Source organism: Aythya marila (genome assembly GCF_965140915.1).
Source record: "Aythya marila genome assembly, chromosome: 3".
Lineage (NCBI taxonomy): Eukaryota > Metazoa > Chordata > Aves > Anseriformes > Anatidae > Aythya > Aythya marila.
This window is the reverse complement of record NC_139044.1, coordinates 86,508,666-86,530,964: the sequence shown is the minus strand read 5'-3', so window position 1 is coordinate 86,530,964 and position 22,299 is coordinate 86,508,666. Positions and strand designations below refer to the sequence as shown.

Sequence of the window (22,299 nt, the reverse complement as noted above, 5' to 3'; positions counted from 1 at the left end):
ATTTTACCAATAAACTTTTTTTTTTTCCAGTGACAATAATTTTTCAAGTCTTTTTGTTGTTTGTTTGTCAGTGTCGTTGTTGGGAATATAGCAAATTCAGGTTCAAAGCACTCAGTATCTCTTAAATACTGTACATAAAAGCAACACAAAATGTAATTTAATTTGAGACCCGCACTAATTTTTCAATGCAGTACAACATTAAGTTGCTCTTGAGTAGATCATTTCAGTAGTATATGAATATGATATTCATATACGTATGATATACATACAAATATTCATGAAAATATGAATATCTTCAGATTATTTATCATAGTATCTTTATTCATTGAGCTTAGTCTCCACAATGGCAGACATTGTACCATGTAATCCCTTCCTCACTCTCTAGCTACAGACTTTGCCAGAAGTAGAATCCTCCGATAAGAATTCTCATCTGTACTTTTACCAATCTTCATCTCAAAACTTACTGTATTTGCAGGCTTAATTATTTGAGAGGCTTAGTTCAGAAACTTACTGTATTCTTAATTTCCAGCCTAACTATATTTATGATCATTTTCATAATGTCTCTTCCCCTTCACTGAGATTTACCAGTTCCTCCCCAATATAGTTCTAGTCAGTAAGTTTTCATAATTTTTTTTTTATTATTTTATTTTTTATTTTTTATTACTGTGGAGTTGGATCACAGGGAAACTGAGCACTCTGGAATACTGCAGCAGAGTGGATAATGACATCTTTCTTTTTGTCTGTGTGACTTGGAATTGAAAAAACTGAAACTTCAAACTCTGGCCCATTCCCTACATTTCCTGGTAACAACAGCAGATATGGGCTATTTGTGAACGGCTCAGACCTTTGGACGCCACTTACACACACAAGACCTGTTCCAAAATCCAGTATAGTCAATAGAAAGACTTATGGTTGACTTCTATTCTCTCTGGACCAGGAATATTTCATTGGTCTAGAACATATATGCTGTCTTTTGCTGCTTTTAACCCACGTAGTAGCACATACATATTGCCCCTGCAAATCTTTTCCAATTATTGATCCAAAATAAAGACCCAAGTGTTTTACCATAAAGTTTCCTTCTTCATAGCAATTGCAAGTCACCACACCCAAAATGGCAAACCAGTAAGTTGCAAAAGTTCAATAATGAAAATAATACAGTATCTATAATGTGGAAAAAAAAAAAAAAAACAAAAAAAAAAAACAAAAAACTTTGAAATAAGATTCCTATTATGAAGTGCACAGGAATTTCTGAGCCTGGTGGAACTGGACAAATACATTTTGTAAAGTGGAAATCCTGGAGCAAAATCAGTAGACCCTCCTGTAAGACAAAATTCTGTGCATGTCGTGTGTGTGTTTGTGTGCAAATTATTTAAATTCTGGATGTGCTGGCCCCACCAGTCTGGCACTGCTGTGCTTGTGCCTGACCCGGACAAGCTCTGTCTAACCTTACCATGCTTCACAGGCAGCTTTACAGCCCAGACTGATTTCCACATTTCCCTCATTGGATTGGCCCTGAACAGTTTTACTTTGGATGTGCATCCTTAAGCAGTTCACCACACTGAGGTGACTTACTACAGTGCTTTCATGCAAGTAAGGCCAAGACATTCTTCAAGAAGGTTCAGAGGTTCAGAAGGTCCATCTAAACAAATTAGGGAAAAAGTACAGTGTGTAATAACATCTGAGTTGCCAACTGATATCCATACAAATGTGAAAATACTCCAGGGATAAGAATGCTCTAAGTCCTTCTCTAGCCCAAGGTGGTGCCATGGAAACAGCCAATTTATTTCGCCCTTCATACTATGGTCCTGCTGCTGGGTTTGAAGGTAGAGCAATGTCTTTCAGAAGATGAATTTCCAAAGCATATAATCTGAAGTAGCACCTCCAAATTATATTCTATATAAACCATTCAGAATTGCAATGAAATTGTTCATCATAAATCTGAACACATTTTAAAGTCTGAGCTTTTGGGGGATGTAAGAACTAGACAGGCAAATATAAGAACAGCCCAAGTTCTCAACTTGCAACATTTATTCCAGTGTAACACTAGATTACGGTCAAGCAGGATTATGATGTCAGAGCAGAAAGATTAAGATGATAAATAAGACATCGAAAGAAAAGATATCTATAGATATTAAAGATAAGATTTGGTTTTGTTTTCAAAAATATTCCTTGGGAACATTACACTCTGCAAGAACATTCTGTACTGTCATGAGCAAACAAAAAGCAATGGGAAAGACCAATAAGACCACTTTCAAATACATAAATAAAATCGTCTCTAGGCATGACATCACAGCCCCTAAAGGCCTTCAGTGTTAGGGTTTCATTCTGTTTTCAGAGCATCATGAGTATTATTTTTAGACTTGGCACCTTGAATAACATGAGGGTGGTGGGGAAGAATGAAAACAAGGAAACAAAATGTTCCTATATTGATCAAAGATCTGAAGGCAGTTTTTCCCACCATCTGACACAAAGTATTTCAGCACTTTTCCTGAAGAGCAGCATAGCTAGAAATAGCTATAGGGCATGGATAGTCCTCTTGGCAGTGATGTAAACTGTTGGTTTATCTCCTGAATGATCAGACGCTTTTGTTTGTTGTCAGTGCACTTATGTGGCAAAATAAATGAAGCCCATTTAGATAAAGACATGCAATTATTTCCTCCCTGAAGCTTTGTGATAAATCCTGGCAATAAACCAAGCTCTGACTGAAAGGCCTGAATCTACTTCTACAGAAAGAACAGTTGAGAGAGAATGTCAAAATAGTATGTTGCATTTGACCAAAAGTCTGCCACAGAGTGACAAACCACTGAAAGATAGAGGTCAGTGATCTCCCCCAGATCATTACCATACAGAGGATGCTCCTCTAACAAACATCTCTTTTAAGGGCTGAGAAGGTTCCCGTTGTGGTTGGTCACTGGTGTTCCAGCTATTGGCTGGGTCCATGCCACAGAGCTTTCACTGGATGGCAACTAATGGTTTATTTAAAAGCAGAACATTTCAGTGAGTTGGTGTTGGTCCTCCATTACTTTTAGTCCCTTATAATGAGGCAGGAGAACAATAGGGGACAGAAAGACATGTATTCACTCCTGCCTCACTTTTATAGCTTAAAAGAAGGTCTGCAAAGATCTCACTTCCCCAAAGTGCCCCTCCAAGCTGGCTACAATTCTTTATTCTGCAAGGTGATGGGAACAGGTTAAGAGCAGGAGTTAGATAAGCACAGTCAGAAAACAGCTATTTTATGATCTCCTCCTTCCATTGCCTTTTATCAGTCCTAGGATGTCTCTTGTTCAAAATGATTTTCTATAATATTAATTCCCTTAATTCTACCCATGTACTAAAAACAAAACTGTTCTGGTCCAAATTCAGATATGCCTGTATCAACTCAGAACTGCATCTTTTCATATCATGGTACTAGCTGAACTCTGACACAAAACACAAAACTCAGTTGCATGTAGGATCAGAACAATAAAGTGCTGGATGACCTGGGTGGGTCATCAATTATGCAGGTTCTGAAACACCACTGAGCATCAGAGATGCTCAGAGCCACCTCTGCACAGATCAGGCTCCCAGCTTGTTTCAAAACTGTGGTCGCTAGTATTCTGTCATTTGCTTACGTAAAAACTTTGTCATCTCTAAAGGCTCACCTCTGAAAATAAGCCTCTATTTTAAATGTTTTGACAGTTACTGCATTAAATTACATGACTCATGTCACAATACTTGGAAACTTTCTGTGCTAATGGAGGATGTTCAACATTTCTTTGAGATAAATTTGCAGTGGGAGCTGCGGGGGAAGGCTAGACTGGAAAGACTTCAAGATCTGAGGAGATCATAAAATACTGCTAATAACAGATTCATGCTTTATCTGAACAACTATTTTAACAGCACGAGAAAGTGTACCAGAGATTCAAATTACATCAGTGTTATTATGCTTGCCCAAGTGTTTTACATGAGGAAACAATCTACCTTGCATTACAAGAATTAGTGAAGAGCCAATTGCTGAATCACAGAATCACAGAATAGTTGAGTTTGGAAGAGACCTCTCAAGTTTATCATGTCCTCTGCTCAACCTATCTGGGTAAACTACATTAGGTGACCCTGATTTAGCAGGAGGTTGGACAAGATGACACCAGCAGATCACTGAAAAGGACAAAGTCTTCCTGAACACTGGTAATGTGATCTTGCTTTTTGCCCTGTTCTCTCCTCTCACAATCCTGATCTCCGTTATCTCATGGTCACTGCAGCTAAGGCTGCCTTTGACTTTTATAACCTCCATAAGCCCTTTCTTGTTCATAAGCATGAGGTCCAGTACAGGATCTGTACTTAATGGCTCCTCTGTCACTTGTACCAGGAAGTTGTCATTGATGCTGTCTAGGATCCTCCTGATTTACTGGTGTCCTGCTGTGTTGACTCTCCAGCAGATATTTCAGTGATTAAAGTCCCCAAGAGGACAAGGGCCTGTGAACACAAGGCTATTTCTAGATGTCCGTGTAAGACTTTAACTTCAGTCAGGCAGCCTGTAGCAGACATCCACTGCAATGTCACATGTACTGTCATGTGTTCTTTGAACCTTACCCATAAGTTCTCCATTAGGTTATTGTCCATCTCCAGGTAGAACTCCATGCTGCTGTCCCACATAATCACAGGATCACAAAATCACAGAATTTCTAGGTTGGAAGAGACCTCAAGATCATCGAGTCCAACCTCTGACCTAACACTAACAAGTCCTCCACTAAACCTAAAGAACACTAAACACTAAAGAACGACACCTCCTCCTCAGCTTCCTGGAACGTCCTTCCTAAAGAGCCTGCATCTGTACATTGCACAACTTCAGTTATGCAAGCTATCTCACCACATCTCCACGATCCCAACAAGATCATAGCTCTGCAACTCCATACCGATCTCAAATTTCTCATGTTTATTCCCTCTACTATATATTAGTGTAAGCGTACTTCAGAGAGGCACCTCAGCATGGTGATTTCCCTGAATGTGTTTGGGAAGTTCCCAATACGGGTAGCCTAGTTTATATGCTGATCCTTGTGGTGACCCTTCTTAAGTCCATTAATGTATTTTTGCTTAGAAGTCTTTGCAGCGTACACATACTTCAGCAAAATAGCTCTAAAATTTGCGCCACTTTTCAATATCTGTCAAGTTCTGATTGGACAGGAAGAAATTAAAAAAAATTAAGTGCTGTTTCAGTGTAAGAGAAACCACATAGGTAATTTTATTATTATTATTGTTATTATTTATTATTGTCCATCTAGTTATGTTTCATTTAAATATATATAATGACAGAGAGACTTCTATGAATTACACAACTAGAATCATAGAAAAGTAGAATCATCAAGGTTGGAAAAGACCTTAATTTCATTTTTACTCATCATTTATTAAAATATTTATGCTTTTATACATCTTAGAGCATATGCTTCTATTCAGTGACAAATATTTTTGGCACAAAATTTCCTTTGTGTGTCCAACCAATTAGGACAGATGGATGGATATTTTTTGTATGTAAGAGATAACTCTTTTCAATGTTCTCCTTGTAGTGTTTTCTAGGTTCTACCTTAAAAAAAATAACCCACAAGGAAATTATTCTACATTTTACTTTTATACAGTAGTAATAGTATACTTAAACATTCAAATTCACCCATCCAAGGATGGCCACCCATCCTCAATAAGGAATGAGATTCCATGACACAAAACATAACATAGATATGAGAAACACTGAAACACCCATCATGGAGCATCCACCATGTAGTCTTCTAAATGGCCTGGTTGGCTAACCAGGGAGGGAAAAAAAAAAAAAAAAAACTAAAGACTTCATACTTTGCTCAAGACTGTCTACCTTTCTCTAGGTACCTACTGCTTTCTCATAGAAAGCACTGGACCGCTTAGAAGTATGGGTTCACAACAAACTTCAGTGGCTGAAGTTTTTTCCTACGCTACATTTAGACATTACAGCTGTCTGGGCAATGCTATCCCACTGCCTCTCTTGAGCTACCACCTAGACACAATTCCACCCTCTCACTTGGCCTCTAGTTTATGTACTTTGAGTGCCAAAGACACTTGCTAGCACTTTTTCTCCGAGTTTCCAGACTTCAGTGAAAGTTCATGTTCACTGAAAGTCAGACAATGAAAGTCAAATATTAATGTTCACTGAAGTCAGACAATGGGTTCTTACATACTAGACATTTTTGAAAATGCAACCATTTCATTTAGAGTAAGGCTGCATAACCCCTTCATGACAGACACATGCATTGGAAGATGGGTTGTAACAAGCCAATTCCATACAAGGAGCTATGTAGATATGCTATCTTGGCATTCAGCCTCAGTAAAAATGCAGTCTCAGCAGAGCTGATCATGCATCGGCATCATGACAGCATGGCTAACCAACCTCCTTTAAAAAGCTTTTTCACAGCTGAACCCAAAGTGTAACTTGACACAGTGCCTAAACAGAAGTTGAAGTTTCTGGGGAAAAAAAGAAAAAAAAAAAAAAAAAAGACCTAACTCAGAATACTGAGACCTATTGACAATTTGGATGTAATTCATGAAATTTAATACTTCTCCATTTCCAAAGACTTTATTAAAGGCAAAACCCTATTGGTTTGGAAAGAACTGGTTCTTCCTCTGGTGGATTTTCCACCACACAGAGATGTGGTTTTTCAAACAGCACAATGCTCAATGCTGCTAATATTACAGGATGACCATAGTCCAATGCAATGTGCCAAAAGACTACATACTAAGAAAATGAGAAATGTTCCTTGTAGGTTTTGGCTGCCAAAGATGAATTGATTCATGCAGATTTATAAATATGTATAATTTTGCAACATTTTTGCAAATGATGAGCCAGGGGAAATAATAGCAAGAATAAAATCAGATTTAGCAGATAAAGCTGGATGAACTTTAATTTGGAACAAAATATAATGCTCTAATTTGGATTACAGTGAGAACTTCCCAGTTGTTGTATCTGGGGCCATTCTTCAGACTGGAAAATCAAAATAGATAAAATACATAAAATACATATCATGTCAAGGCATTATGAAGACATTATAGCGAATATACATGTATATCTTATGAATCACAAAACATATTTTATCATAGTGTATCTCATTCTATTGATTCTGTTTATACAGAATGAAAAATGTGGATTAAAAAAAAAAAAAAAAATGCCATTCTGTGTAGTACATAGAAGTTGTTTCGATCTTCTTGGATTCTGAAAGTTCAATTGACTGGGCTGTCTTAACTGAACATGTAGTATAGCATCAAAGTATCCCAAGAGCAATCCTTCATACTGAACACTATTTTTATGATATCTTTGGTGTTGTGAGTCACCATAACGATGTACTATATGTTGATTTACACACATTTGTGAAAAAACAGAATGCATGCAGAAAGTCTAATAAAGCCCCTTAACAGGTAATATAAATAAGGCAGTTCTATCTTCCTGAGCCCTTCTGGGTAAGATCACCAGCTAGATCTGAAAATAAACTGCCTTTGCATATGCCCATCCATACACTTTTTCAGTCTAAAATCTCTAACTTCAGATTGAACTCTATTTCATTTTACTAGGCTATCTTGAAAGCACTTCTAAGAAGGGACAGATAATATTTTTCTTTGAAAAATCGTGAACTCTTGATCTACTCAGGGTATAAGGGGTCAGCCTCTTCAGTCATATAACTAGTGATAGGACTAGAGGGAATGGCCTCAAGTTGTGCCAGGGGAGATTTCAGTTGGAAATTAGGAGAAACTTATTCTCAGAAAGAATAATCAGGCATTGGAATGGATTGACCATGGAGGTGATGGCATCACCGTCCTTAGGGATGTTTAAGGAAAGGTTGGGTGTGGTGCTTAGGGACATGGTTTAGTGGGTGACTTTGGTAGTAGGGTGGTGATTGGACCAGATGATTTTGAAGGTCTTTTCCAACTATAATGATTCAATGATTCTACTCAAATATGAATGATTAATTAATTTATTAAAAATGCACAATGCTATTATGCAAAAAATATGAAAAGCTATTTTTGTGATATCTAGCCATATATGTCTTACATGTACGTAACACTACTATATGTCAATACTACTGTATGTCATATACAACACTACACATTCATCTTTAAAGTGACATAGAATGAATCCAAAATATGAATGGATTTTTTTTCATTTAAGGCAAAATTTAAAATTGTAAGTCAAAAGTCTGAGTAAAGCAGCTAGACAGAAGTTGAGACATATTATAGATGAACTGAGTCAGAGTTACACAACTGAATGAATTCTGTCATGTCATGCAGCATTGTCAGAGAAAACCTTTATTTTTGGAAATCTGTAAGATTGCCTTTGACACAGCCAGTGCTTGTTTGAAAGATTATTGCCTGTGTCTCATTTTAGTGTCTTTCCATCTAGATTCCTAAGAGAATTGCCTAAAATAACTATTTATGAATAGCTGGTTGTAGCTCATATTCATTCTCCATTTTTATTTCCTATTTCTGTATACTGGTGCATAAAACAGGGTGCAACGATCTTTATTCATATTTATGAACATTCACAAATCTGAAAAAAAATCTGAGACACCTATTCCAAATAACTAAATTTTTAGGATATGCAAATACTGTATCTGTGTATCTTCTGCCAGAAAGGGATGATGGATACATTTATTTAAAAGCATAGACCTCTCACCTTCTATTTTTGTATTCCTGTTGATCATGAACTACAATGTTCAAAGTACTTGCTGAAGTGAATTGGCTTTCATTCGTGTTTATTACCTGCTTGCATACAAACTAATACAAACTAATGTGGTGAGCCAGTTTACCAGAATGGATAGCATAACTTTTGCTATACATGTGGGACAAAAGAAACAGCATTCGGAAAACAGTCTCTCATAAAACCCTTTAACCCTTTTTTTTTTTTTTTAATTAAGTGTGAAGATGCTCCTTCTGAGAATGAGCACATTACTTCACCTTCTGGGATGATGAAAAGAAGATAGAGTTTGAATGAGGAAACCCACTATGCAAAAGCTCTTTACATTTTGTCTGAAAGGAAGAACTGCAAGTCATATTTTCTTCTCTTTCCCTTCACAATAAAGAAAAAACTTTCTTCCACCCTTGATGGCTCACACTTCCTTCAAAACAGCTCTAGGAGAAAGTGAAGCCACCAAGCTGCACAAGATGGTGACTGCAATTGAACATTTCCCTGTGTGATTTCACCTTTGCTCCTTCACATGTGATCATTCCTTTTCATGAACACTTCAGGTTCACAGATGCCAGTCCAGTAACCCACATTGAGTGAGGGAGTTAGAAATTTGTTGGGCTGGATCTCAGCTTTCAAATTATTTCTTCTCTCTGTGATTTCATCTAGCTGAGCAAGAAGACAGCAAAGCTTCTCCAACCCCAGCTGGAGAAAGAGGGCGTGTTTTTAAAGAAATAAATAAAGCCAAAGCCCAGGTTAGAAGGATATGGCATTTAGGGAGGCTCTTTTTCTTGAAATTCCTTATTTCCGTGTCTAACTGATAATGCACTCAGTGCACGAATGTGTTTGGGCTAATAATAATTAATCATATGCATTGAGGAAACTACTGGGAATCTTTTTATTGCTGTTTCCCCCCCTTTTTTTATCACTTTTTTTATATCTCAGATTCAGGAGATGGGAGCAACCTCTGACCCTGTTATTGTACACCCTGTTATTGGTTAGTTTCTCTACCCAATTTCCTTGGCCTTTGGGTGGTCTCTTTGGGCCAGCATTGTTCTGAATCATGGAAATTCTTTAATTTCATGCCACTATCTGAAGTATATCTTTTAATTGTTGCTATACATTTAAAAGATTTTCTCCTCAGATGCCTGAAATCTTCATCCATTTCACTAGCAACTTTATCAATTCAGATTTCAGGAAGTAAGTGTTGTAGAGGAAAAACACATTGTTTAGACATGTCTTTGAGATATGAGACACATACAAGAAATGTTTGGTGCCATTTTGACTTCTGTTGCTACTGAAAAGAGATGAGTTAGGAAGACTGAAATTTAACCTCAGGATATTATGCTGGAGGATGCACTGGCTGGGATTTTGTAGTCTACAGGAGTTTTCTGTCAGATATACTGTACTTTAAGGCATTGCCAAATAACAACATAGAGTATTCATGGTATTCTGAAGAACTGCCAAAGAAAACAAGTCTGCAGATTCTCCTTTATTTGATGATATGCTTACATTTCTCATGTCAACAATTTCTAGAACTGAAATCTGAAGTATAAACATTTAAGGATGAATACTAACTCCTTTTTAGGGACAAATCCTAAACACAATGATATCAGAAAAAAAAAAAAAAAAAAAAAAAACAGTAATTGGAGGGGAAAAAATGGACTTTGAATTTTAAAAAACAAACAAACAACAAAAAAAAAACTTCCCTTATCTTTGAGTGGGTGTACTTATGCATGACAGTGTGTATGTGCATATGTGTATATACAAAAATATATTTGTAGCATTTTTAAGATTATTTTTCTTTCTATTTCAAACCTATAGCTATATGTCTTTGGTTATTTACACATAAAGTCTGTTCATGTTTTAAACATTTTAAACATTTTAAACATTTTTCACTGTCTTCTATTGGGGGAAAAAAAAGTACTTGTTTGGTTGTTTTTTTTTAGTAATTATGTAGTATAAACCAATTTGGAATGAAAATATGTCTTGAACTATATCTCACATGGTAATTAACATCTGTAGCTACATATAAGAAGAAAGGAATAAAATCTACCGAGAAGACTTCCTGCTTGTTAATGTATTTTAACAGTAATATAAAAGCAAGAATAGGACAAATGGTATAAAAGATACGGGGAAGATTGTAAAGGCCAATACTCATACAAATATCAACAACAAGAAACCCTAAAATTCTGATCCTAAAATCCTACCTTGCCCTTTTGGCCTTAAGACAGACAACAGAAAAATGCAGGTCACATGGGATGCATGATCCACGAACCAAGGGAACTCTATTAATCTGGTTTAATAGAGTATACAGCCATCAAAATAAATTAAAAAAAAAAAAAAATGGAGTAGAAGGAAGGAAGAAGGTTCTGAAAACATTAGATGGATCTCTCCTTGTAAGCTTTTTCTTTTCCAGGCTAAGCAAACCCAGCTCCCACACACACCAGATGCTTCAGCCCCCAGTCCACCTTGGTGACTCTCCACTGGACTCACTCCAACACGAATTTGTCCTTCTTGTCACTGGGAAACCCAGAGCTGCACACGTGGGAGGGCTGTATAGAGGAGAATAGCACATAAACTTCAGGAAGGAAAGGCAGCAAGGATTATGCAGGGCATGATATGTTGGCATAATTGATAAGGAGAAACAGGTGCTGTACAGTGTACAGTAATTTGCTCTGTGTACAGTGTACAATTCATTTGCTCTGTTCATTGTCATGAAAGGAGCCTGAAGCTTCAAACATTAACATGTTGCATCTTTCCAGTGGTGGTTACTATGAGACATAAACAGCAGGCCATTATAACTCATAAACATCTCACATTTGCTTCAGCTTGGTAGCTGTTAAAATAGCACTACTCAAGGTATTTCTCAGTTACATACTTGCCAGACAGGGAAACTTCTGTCATGTTCAGTACTGGGTTTCTGGTAACTTACAAATGTCTTTATTTTGCACTACTTTAGAGACCAGTAATTCTGGTGACTTTTTGGCAGAGGTATCTGGATAGGTGCAGTCTCTAACAGAAAAAAGATATAGATTTTCTTTTCTATATTCCAGTATTTCCTGAGCATCTGAAGCTTTTCTGCCATTATTATAGCTGAAGGAAATGTAACTATCTCCTCCAGTATTTTTAACCTACAAACTGTGCTTGGATAACATGCTATGAAAGGAGAGACAGAAGGTATCTGACAGAAGGTATCTTGTTTCTTCCCTGTCCTATTTTTAGTTTTGTTCAATATTTAATATTATACACATAATACTTGTAGTGACTCAGAAAATAACTCAAGGCAGGTTAATGGGGTCAAGCTATTAGAGGCATAGTGACTTCTGAAACTGAGAGGTCAATGGATGTCTCAAAGTAAGCACCCAGAAATGTCATGTTCCCACATCTGTAATAACTCAAAAGTATAGTCAGTAGCTTGCACCACTCTAGAAAGAAATAAGTGTGGGTTATACAAAGGAAAGGTACAGTCACCATGAACCATGCCTTCAAGGCATCCTGGACGGTCTTTATAGGAATGAAAGCGGAAGTTAAACTAGGCACTAAACTATTCTCTAAAAACAGTTCAGAAACAAACTGCATTTTTCAAGGATGAAGAAATTCAGAACAATGCTGGCCCAGAAGTGAGATTGAGAGCAGAATGTGCTTCACAGTTCAAATATCTTGCTGCGTTCCTTCATTAAATATATATATATATATTATTGCTAAGAATGTTTTACATCTCCAAGCTTACAGAACAGATCTCTTGAATGAGGGCAAGACTATAAATTTAATCTTACTAAAGTCAGTGGCAAAATGTACAAGATGTTACATGAGGCAGGATTTCACTTTACTTTCCAGTAAATTTCACTCTCTGAGGTACAATTGGTCGCAATGAGCTCAGCTGTCTTATGTATGAAACAAAAGAATAAAACATTGGGATAGGAACACAGCACAGGACAAGAACTAAATGAAAATATAACTGAGCATTTATTTTCAGAGGCCAATGGTGTATCAGCCCTAAAAACACTTTCTGAGTCTATTCTTTTTACATGAGTGTTGACTAAGAACTTTCATACATGGAGAATTCTTCAGGAGCATTTCCTCCCATTCCCATCTATTTTTCAGGGCATAAAAGTGATGGCTGTATGAATCTTAACTAGCTGGTCAAGCCAAATGTATGAGGTCTTTAGAAGAACACTGAAGGAAGAAAAATCTGTTACAATCTGTGTTTTCTTGGTGCCTACAAGCTGGTCTTGATATTTCTGACTTTGCATATGAGAAACGAAACTGCCTTCATATCAGCATGGTCAATAGGGCATTTGAAGTAAAATTATATAAAAGGTATTCATTATTATATTCAAAACTGATATGAAAATTATCAACTTTACACAGTGCAACACCTTCACAAAATATTTTCCTATTTGTAATGTTGATCTAAGTTGCAGTCAAAAATATCAACACATTACTTCAGTCTATAAAGGCAGTGAGTAAGCTCAAGAAATATATGACTCCTTTAATGTGTTTTCAGTGGTGACAGTGATTCTGGAAACTTGCAAAAAATTAATTTTCCTTTTTAAGAACTATAGAGATTAATCAAGTTAAAACTAATATACCTGATTTATAGCAAAAAGGGTCTTCATGAGAACAACTGTTCATGCTTTGGATTGAAACTCTTCATGTCTGTTAAAACAATCACTGTTCCTTTATGTTCTTTTATTAGCATCTCTGTGCAGTCAGTGCTAGGGTGCAATGTCAAAAGACATTGCTGCAAAACCACAAACAGGAAAAAAAAAAAAAAAAAAAAAAAAAAAGAGGCACTATTTTAAGTGAGACTCTTTGAGACTCTTTACGTGCTTTTCTTCACTCCATTTTTGCCTATTATTTTTGCCTGGAGATCTCAGCAGTGATGTACCATCATAATATTTAGCCTTTGTAAAACAGCAATGCTCCCTGGTGATTTGTGCAGTTTTGTTATCTGTGCTATCAAGAATGCAAAGAACTTGCCCTCTGAAAAATATCTGTGGGTCAGAGAAAAGACCATCTTCATTAAGATCCTCTCTGCAATGCTCTGTCATAATTTTAGACAAGTCCCTCTCCCACTTACTTGTTTATATTCACAATTTTAGCCAAAGGAGAGAAAAATTGAGCTTCTAAACAATTTCCTTCTTTAAAAATTCCAGACTATGCTCAGTTGTGCATGAGGTATTCAGGAGCTTGAACTTGTGTTTGCTTTGCATTTGTACTTCTCCAGGACTTGCTTGTCTCAACCTCACATCAGCTTTCCCAGAAGTGTCATCAGTACCTCCGTGAGAGTCATTCCCATGAGAATTCCTGGAAATTAGATATTCTTCCTTGTTGGCCTCTATCAGTAAACACTCATTTCTATGCTGTATCCAAGCATTTCAAGTATTTTCTCCAGACTTGGTGAGCCAGTGAAAGTCCTTTTCTCTTCAAAATGCACTGCCAGCAGGACGCCTCTGTCAAGCATTGCCATACAGGTGAAATAAATGTTACAGGCTTGGGGAGCTGGTTTTTGTTTGCTTGTTTTTTGAGGTAAGGGGTTGTCTTTTCTTTTTTCTTTTTTCTTTTTTCTTTTTTTTAACAATTTTTTTTTTCCATTGCATATCTCAAGTTCAGAGATTGATTCATCCTTTGTAGTTCTGTGCCTGTAGGAAGGAAACATCCTAGAGCTGCTATCCAACCTGCAGATCTGCAAGCAGAAGTTTAATATGAACTGACTACCAGGAAGCTGAGGTTCTATTTACTATTTAAATATTTCATCAGAAAATCAATCAGCACCTCTATCAATAAGGAACACAAAGAATGTGAAGAGTGTCTGTCAGGCATCGGATACACTTTTTGTGAAGAAATTGGAAAGTAATTTAAAATATATGCTTTTAATAAGCTATTCTTTCTGTAAAGCTTTCTGTTTGGAGGACAGAAGGGAATCTTTATTATGAAGATATGAGCATCCAGTTAAGCTTGTCCTAGTGACACAATTAATGCCAGAAACAGACTGATGGGAGATCAATGTAAGATCTCATTATTTCAAATACAGTTCAGAGAAACATTCTAATCACTTCTCCAAGTTCCTACCAACTATTTTTTTTCCTGCCAGGCAGCTGCAGAACATACTTGTGATACTTTGAAAATACTTCCCCACAGTCAGATGAAAACACAATCAATAACACAGATTCTTCTTTAAATGTTCCTCAGCTCAGCCCAGAATTATTCCCTTACAGTCTAAAAGGCATATGGCTATAATCTGAGTCACTCTTTGAAATGCGTTTATTTAATTTATTTTATTTATTTCACTGGTAACCCATCAGGCAGTCTAAGAAGTTGTATAAATTGTATTTGTGGACACTAAAATTCGTCACACAAGTCAGAGTAAACACTCAGTGACCAGGAAGCCAGCCTGCAAATCTGGCTTCACTTCCATGACATGTGTTTCAACTGATCTTTAGAAATGCCACTGCAGCTTTCCCAATGAAGTTGAAAGGCTTTGCTCTAGGTGCTATGTCATGTATGGTCCCAGCAAGATGAAGCTCACTAAACAACAGACACCCATACTCAAGCTAGCTATTAGCTACTACTGAACTAAGTGCCACCATGGCTACAATGCTCATGGCACATCAAGAATTAAAAGTTTGTGTGGCTTTAGCTACTTGCTGCAGCCCAAGTAGTTCCCGAGGTAGAAAGAGCCTCTCTTGCTGCAATTAGAAGCATCAAGAAGGAAAAAAAGAAAAAAAGAAAGACAGAAAGAAAAAAAAAAAAAAAGAAGAAGAAGAAGAAAAAAAACTGCATCTAATGAGCTTCTTCATTTTCTTTACCAAATGCATTGCAGACTGAATTTTATTAAAAGTCACATTCATACACCAGACAGTGGAAACCTCTTTTGCTTTCATCCACCCACCTCAGGATACCACAGCCCAAATACCTATTTTAAGACTGTTCCCATTCTAGTTGATTTTTGGTAACTGACATTTACAAACAGTGGAATAAATAACACTAATAGAGCACACACACATCAGTCTCAATGGGCCTTTCAAAAAATGAATAGCCAAATATAAATTTTCAGTAGTTTTATTGAAAAATGCCTCTTTCATTTCAGAAATAAATAATATAAGGCAGTGAAATTCACAATTTGCAGTTAAAATATAAAAGCAGCAATTCTATATCCATAGTCTTGCAAACAATTTCCAACTGCTTTTGATAACTAAGAAACATTGTATTCTGAAAAAAAAAATCCATACTAAATATACAACATAAACATGCAATTCCATCTCTGCAGGATTGACTGCAATTCGGCATAAATGTTACTGTGTCTACAAACAAGGAGATTTCAGGCATTATTAAACTGTATCCAGTTGATACAACAATTTCAGCTACTTAATGTTTGTGGTGTTTAAAGGAGATGTATAAGAGCAGTATATGCTCTACATAGTGTAACTAAGAATAGAAGAAAATGACAATGATATTGAAAGGAGAGAGAATTATTTTTTGTCTTCTTCCTTTTTTAACTACATAATGCAGACGTGTGATCTGACTGAGCTGCAAACATGTATGTGAAAAAGAAGAAAAATGTAGAGCTAAAGCAGACAGTCCTCAGAAAATTTGCAGCAGCTCTGTGGTTATTTTTATTTTGGTGTTTTTTTGTTTGTTTGTTTGTTTTCTTTTTTTTTTTTTTAATTTGTTTTTACACTATTTTAATGAAACGGCAACACTGGGATAACTGAACGCACATAGTAACCTGTATGCAGCCACTAAAAGCAAAAGTATTTTACAAGCATTTCCAGAGCAATATGAAGTCTCTAGTTACACATATTGCTATCCTCACACAAGCAAGATACAAAACAAGGGTGCATCTGATATGAAAAGACCAGAAAGCTAGAATGCGGAAGGAACAATGCACTCTCCCTGTGTGTATCTGCAAATGCAAGTATAGCAAAGACAAAAACCACCAACCAAAAAACCCAAAACAAGACACAGATCTTTTATGGCTTTGGTTTTGCTTTTCTTGACAGCGATCTTCTCCAGCGCATGTGCTCAGGATATTCTGGTGAATGCATTTCAACTCCATAGTCCTCATACTCGTCCTCTCTCCTTTCTGACTCCATAGGTACTATGAAGGGTTCACCTTCAGGTTGATAGGGTCCACTTTCAGGCACATATGGTTCTGGTTGAAAATAGTTGTCCGGATTGAACATTATAGTTATCGCATGTCTTTGAATCCGCAAATACAACGAAAGTTAGTTTTTCTACATAATGTTAGTCCAATCTTATTTCCATAAAATAAATATATAAATTAATAGTTCACTGGGGGTGCTTTCAGTTTTGTTCATGAATACTTTTTGGCAGTAAAATTATAAAAAGTTTAAAATTAATTGTGAAAGGCTTTGTATTTATAATACACAAAACAGTGCAGAAAGAGTCTTAAATTATGCAAGGGACCAGTTATTGTTAAAAAAAAAAAAAAAAAAAGGCAAATCAAATAAAATTATTATTTTACAGCTACTTCAGTAAATCAAAGCACTGGACTTTATTTTAGACTATGTAATTAATAGAACACATGGAGCAGGCAAAACGAACAGGTGGATTTGGCATATACTACTTTTCTCTGAGAAAGGGAAAGCATACACATAACTATCACCAGCGGCAATATACAGTACATGTCATTTTCTCGTGCTGTTCCTCGTAACAAACCGAGTTACAGCTGGTGCTTCAGGAACACCAAAAACTACAGCAAAACAGAAGAAATATAATTATAAAACTTTTGTATTTATAACTGCAGTTACAGAATCCAACAAGATTACATATAAAAAAGGCACATGCCATGATTCAGACATGTTGGTAATAAGCAACAGACAGGTAGATTTCTTAAGTTGTCAAAGATGTTATTCTGGCATATAGCAAGCAGCAGCAGGCTTTTATGCAAAAGCATCACATAGAGTTGTTAACAGATTTTAGTGGGTACGGTCCCATACAAATCATTTACAAGCCACAATTAGTTTACTATTTACATAAGTCATTTCTCATTTACCAGGTTAAATCTGTCTCTTCTATTGGCATTACCTTTGCTGGTTAGTAGTTTTATAAGCCTCCTTCACCAGTGAGACTTTTGATGGTCTGGGTCTTTTTTTAAAAAAGAATGGCTGTCTATTTTATTATTGAAATGCAACAGGCTTAATGAAATGGCATCACTGTCCTTTATCTCATTCACAAGTTGTGTTAGTAAAAAGAATCTCCCCATTCATTCTATCAGGCCAACATGGTTCAAAAACCATATCCGTGGTGAAATATCCATACGGACTCATTTTCTAATAAGCACGTGCGCAAACATCTCAGAAACAGGATTTTCATGTATTCAAACTGTAAGCAGCACTGGCGACTTAGAAAATGTGTTAGCCGAAACCTGAAACAGGTCAAAGATGATGTTAGTCTTTTAAAAAGTCCATCCGATGTGCAAAAACATACTTTCATCCAACTAAATACATAACAGTTAATTCATAGGCATATATCTATATATGTATACATAGCTGATTACTAGAAAGGAGAACACTGCTGAATCACAGGCACAATTTTCTTTCATTTTCATTTAAATATGAATTTTGTGAGATCTCCATAACCACCTGGCTCTTGAACCATCAGCACTGAATCTGCAAGTGTGTACATATATATATATATCTTTTTTTTTTTCTTTTCACGGGTACATGCACAATACACTAACAGCAAACCATATTCAATAGTAGTATCACATACACTAATTTTGAGATGTTGCAATGCATACATATTAATCTCTTAACAATACTGTGGTCCTGCAGGATCCCCATGTTAAAATATATTGGAATATTTCCAGTCAGAAATTGGTAGCCGCTGTGACCCTGGTATTTTGATTGCAGATGCAGCCTAATGTTTTAAGATACATCACAGAGAGGAAGGCTGGTATGACCCAGGACTAATCAGAGACTCCATGGTGTTTAACTCAGTAGAAATTGTAGGACAGTGGTGATTTTCAGTAGTCTGCATTGGACTGAATGGATTTCCTTTGTGGGAAATTTTGGTTTCAGGTATAAATTTGGTATAAATTATCCTGACATTGCTCAGAAAGAGACACACGGAAATTGCCAGCCACAGCATTCTTTTTATTTTTCAAGAGAAACATGGAGAATTCAACCTTGTTCTGAAGACGATTGGAAGAAGTGAGGAGGGGGGAAGAAAAAGAAGAAGAAGAAAATTGTCACTTAAATCCTATGAGCAACATTATCAACTACTAACCTATGTTAAAAATTAAATAATTTGTTTCTACTTCCTATTTAAAGTGAACGACACATAACATCAATTAAATCTGCATCAAGGGACACATGACTGCTCATATGCCTGCACATTACAATGAGGCAGGCCTGCTCACTGCAACCTTTTCCTCCTGATTCAGCATGTCCAGGTTAGCAGGTCTGTCTCATGTAAAGCAATTCAATATGAACAGACACATTTGTAAAGATCATTTAAGACAAACAGCAGTTCGGTTGTTCATAACATACCTGGGAATCCTTGGCCATTGTAAGGGATGCTAGCACACTGGGATGAATCACAGTATCCAGGTGGCCCTGGAGGACCTCGAATACCCGCATTTCCAGGACGACCTGGAGGCCCTGGTGGTCCTCGTGATCCTGTGGAGCCTGGTGGACCAGTTCTAGATTCTCCTTGTGGACCTAATTTTAGAATTGAAAGGTTGGTGGGTTGTTTTCGTTAAGAGCCAGCTTGATAAAACAGCTACCATTACTGTTGTCTAGACTACACAGTCTAAGCTATGTCTTTGGTGAAAAAACATTTGCATTTTGTTGCTATACGGGGGTCAACAGAAAGAAAAACAAAAGAAATGTAGAAATGTGACTCATCATTTGTTGCTTCCCTGTGTGTGGCTTACTTAAGATTTTTTTTCACGCAAACTGATTTAGTAAGTTTTGAGCCAAGTAAGAAACATCAATGAATTTCCTGGTTTATTTCCCCTCTGCGTAAGATATGAACATCTCAAGGGAAACTACTAGATTAGACAAGCACACTGGATTTCAATTAAAATATAGGAGTACATTAATTCTGCTACCCTGCAGCCCTAGGATAGATGAGGTAATGTTTTTTTTGGAACAGGTCTTATTATGGTTAGCAGAAAAATAAAGCTTCAAGTATCTGGGGTTACAATTTGCTGCAAGCAACTTATGAGTCCTGTAATGAAAAACCACGTTTAGCCTAGTGAACTAAAAGCAGAAACAATTGATATAGCTGACTTCTGCCAAGGCATCGGTGAACAAAATTGCAAGACACAAAGAGTAAAAGCAACAGTCAAATCATCAGACTCTATCACCTAGTAACTCCATATGTTGGAATATAATTATGTAGTTCTTGGGCAATTTGTACTTCTGTAATCAAAAATCAAAGTAGAAAATGAATTTAGATACTCTGAAAGAATCATCTATTAAGACTTGTGAAAATTAAAATTAAGCATTTGGACAATGTATTTTCATAAAATACATTTTCCTGCAAACAAGCATGCCAGAAGGGTAAGTTACAAAACAAAGATAAATATCTACTAGCCACATCCAAAAGTCTCTAAAAATCGCTTATTTTTACAGGAGCTCCCAGTAAACTCTAATATATTTCAAAAACATGAAGCACACAAAGTAAGGCACATTCATTCACCATATGCAGTCTGGTGCTATATGAGAAAATATTGTCTTTTTCTCCTACTTTTCTGTAATCTGATTTTAACTAAAACAAGAAATATTTACCAGGTGGTCCTGGCAAACCTCGTGGTCCTTGAGATCCAGTCCCTCTTTCACCTTTCTCTCCAGGCATTCCTATAAAAAAAAGAAAAAAAAAAAAAAAAAAAAGGCAACCACATCAAAAAATATTTCTCCATGCTTTCTCTGCTTTCTCATTGATATTAATATTAATTCCAATTATTTAATGGAAGATGTGTGGGTCAAACCTTATTTGGTACCCCACGTATACTTAGGGAAATACTTAATTTGGATATAAATATACTAACCCAAAAACAAAGTAGGATGCACAGGCAATTTGGTGTAAATAAAGTTTCTCAGAACATAGGAAAGTCTTTGAGACACTTAAAACACCACAGAACTTTATTATTTTAAACTATGAAGAAAGTATTTTCAAGCTTGCAGATTTCAGATATAAAAGTATGCTTTACAGTTTCTTAGATACAGAATTCAGAAATTCATTCTTCCTTCCTTTTCTCTGTCTCTTTTTTGAAGATTAAAGTAAAATATATGCTAGAAAATGCAATAGTGAGTCTATGCTACGGTAGAGTAGCAGGAATACACACAGGCTACTTCATAGAATAATACAGACACTTGATATCACTGCATGAATCCAAGGTAGACAAAAATAGGCATATCTATATGCTCAAACTCAAGTTAGCGTTTCTTCCCTCTCACAGTAGTGCAAAGAGCCAAGGATGTAGAACTAATTCTTTCAACTCCTACTTTATATTCTTAGTAATGACTCATTTTCTCTCTTAATTAGATGTCTATTCTGTAAAGAGTTGTGTTACTCCAAACAGCCTTTCAAGATGTAGCTGCTTAGTGCCAGAAAAGCTCTGAGAACATTCTCTTTTCTGGGATATCCTGTGGATGCCTGAGACAGCAGCCAAAAAGTTACACCAACGCGTGTTTTATGAAACATGAACAAGGGAGAGACAGAGGAGAACACTGATGTAATAACCATGTCCTCCAGTACATCGGTGTCCCTCAGGCAATCCAGCTGACCCAACCAGACACTGTTAGGTGTGGGCTTCATAGTCTGACATGGTTAAAGGGATTAGGCTTCTCCTCTGGCAGCCTCTGCACTACAGCCACTGTGAAATATAGAGATGCCTTGGGCATTACTCACCTCTTTCACCAGGTGGTCCTTGGACCCCAGGAGGTCCTGGGAATCCTGGTCTTCCTCCAGGCCCAGGCTCTCCTCTTGTCCCAGCAGCTCCTGGGGGACCAGGTGGTCCTGGTGGCCCTGGCTGATTACGGTTTGAATAATAATCATTCGGGATTTGATTCAGCATTTGATTGAACCGGCTCATTTGGCCTTAAAATGAAAGAAAACAGTAAACCATGTGAAATGCGTGAAAATCTTTTCTGAGTGGGAAGGAATAAAGAAGCATCTCTTCATTAAAATCTTGCCTTATGACCATTCAAAAAATTAGTGTTGCTTTGGTCCAGATGAATTAAAAAGACCTAAGATGAATGACAATGCTGTAAAGAAATGGAGGGGGGAGGGAAGAAGGGTAGGTAGAAATCTGGAAGCTGAAAGCATTATCAAAAGTTATTTTTAAGGCAATTAGAGTCAAAAAATAAGTATTTGTTTACAATATGCTTGCTCTCAGAGCTCTGGTTAGAGGTTGTTTCTACTCTGAAGAACAGAAAGAACTCATTCCAGTTCAAACAGCGAAGAGGATCATATTTTGATGCAGAGCTCTGAAGCAACCACAGGCTCAGGATAAATTGCTCCTGTGTAGAGCAAGCAGGACACAATCTATGATGTCTATGAATTTCATTTCCAAAGAAAGGTGTCTTTGAACAAAAGCAATAGCACAAAGTAGCTAAGCAGAAAGGAGCCCTTAATAGGGGGCCACA

General features: G+C 36.7%; 1 protein-coding gene across 3 annotated transcripts in view; it reads right to left on the bottom strand.

Moving 5' to 3' along the window:
• Positions 1-15,729: 15,729 nt before the first annotated feature.
• COL12A1 (collagen type XII alpha 1 chain) overlaps positions 15,730-22,299 on the bottom strand; it is a 97,739-nt gene continuing 91,169 nt past the window's right edge. The window contains exons 63-66 of one of the 3 annotated variants that reach the window (XM_082758044.1): positions 21,563-21,751; positions 20,440-20,508; positions 19,195-19,365; positions 15,730-16,832 (exon numbers count right to left, since the gene is read on the bottom strand). In XM_082758044.1, coding sequence (XP_082614170.1) covers positions 16,651-16,832; positions 19,195-19,365; positions 20,440-20,508; positions 21,563-21,751 — 611 coding nt within the window. In that variant the 3' untranslated portion in view covers positions 15,730-16,650. Of the gene's footprint in view, positions 16,833-16,865; positions 18,837-19,194; positions 19,366-20,439; positions 20,509-21,562; positions 21,752-22,299 lie in introns of those variants that run through there. The other 2 variants (XM_082758042.1, XM_082758043.1) reach the window with 2 other exon arrangements.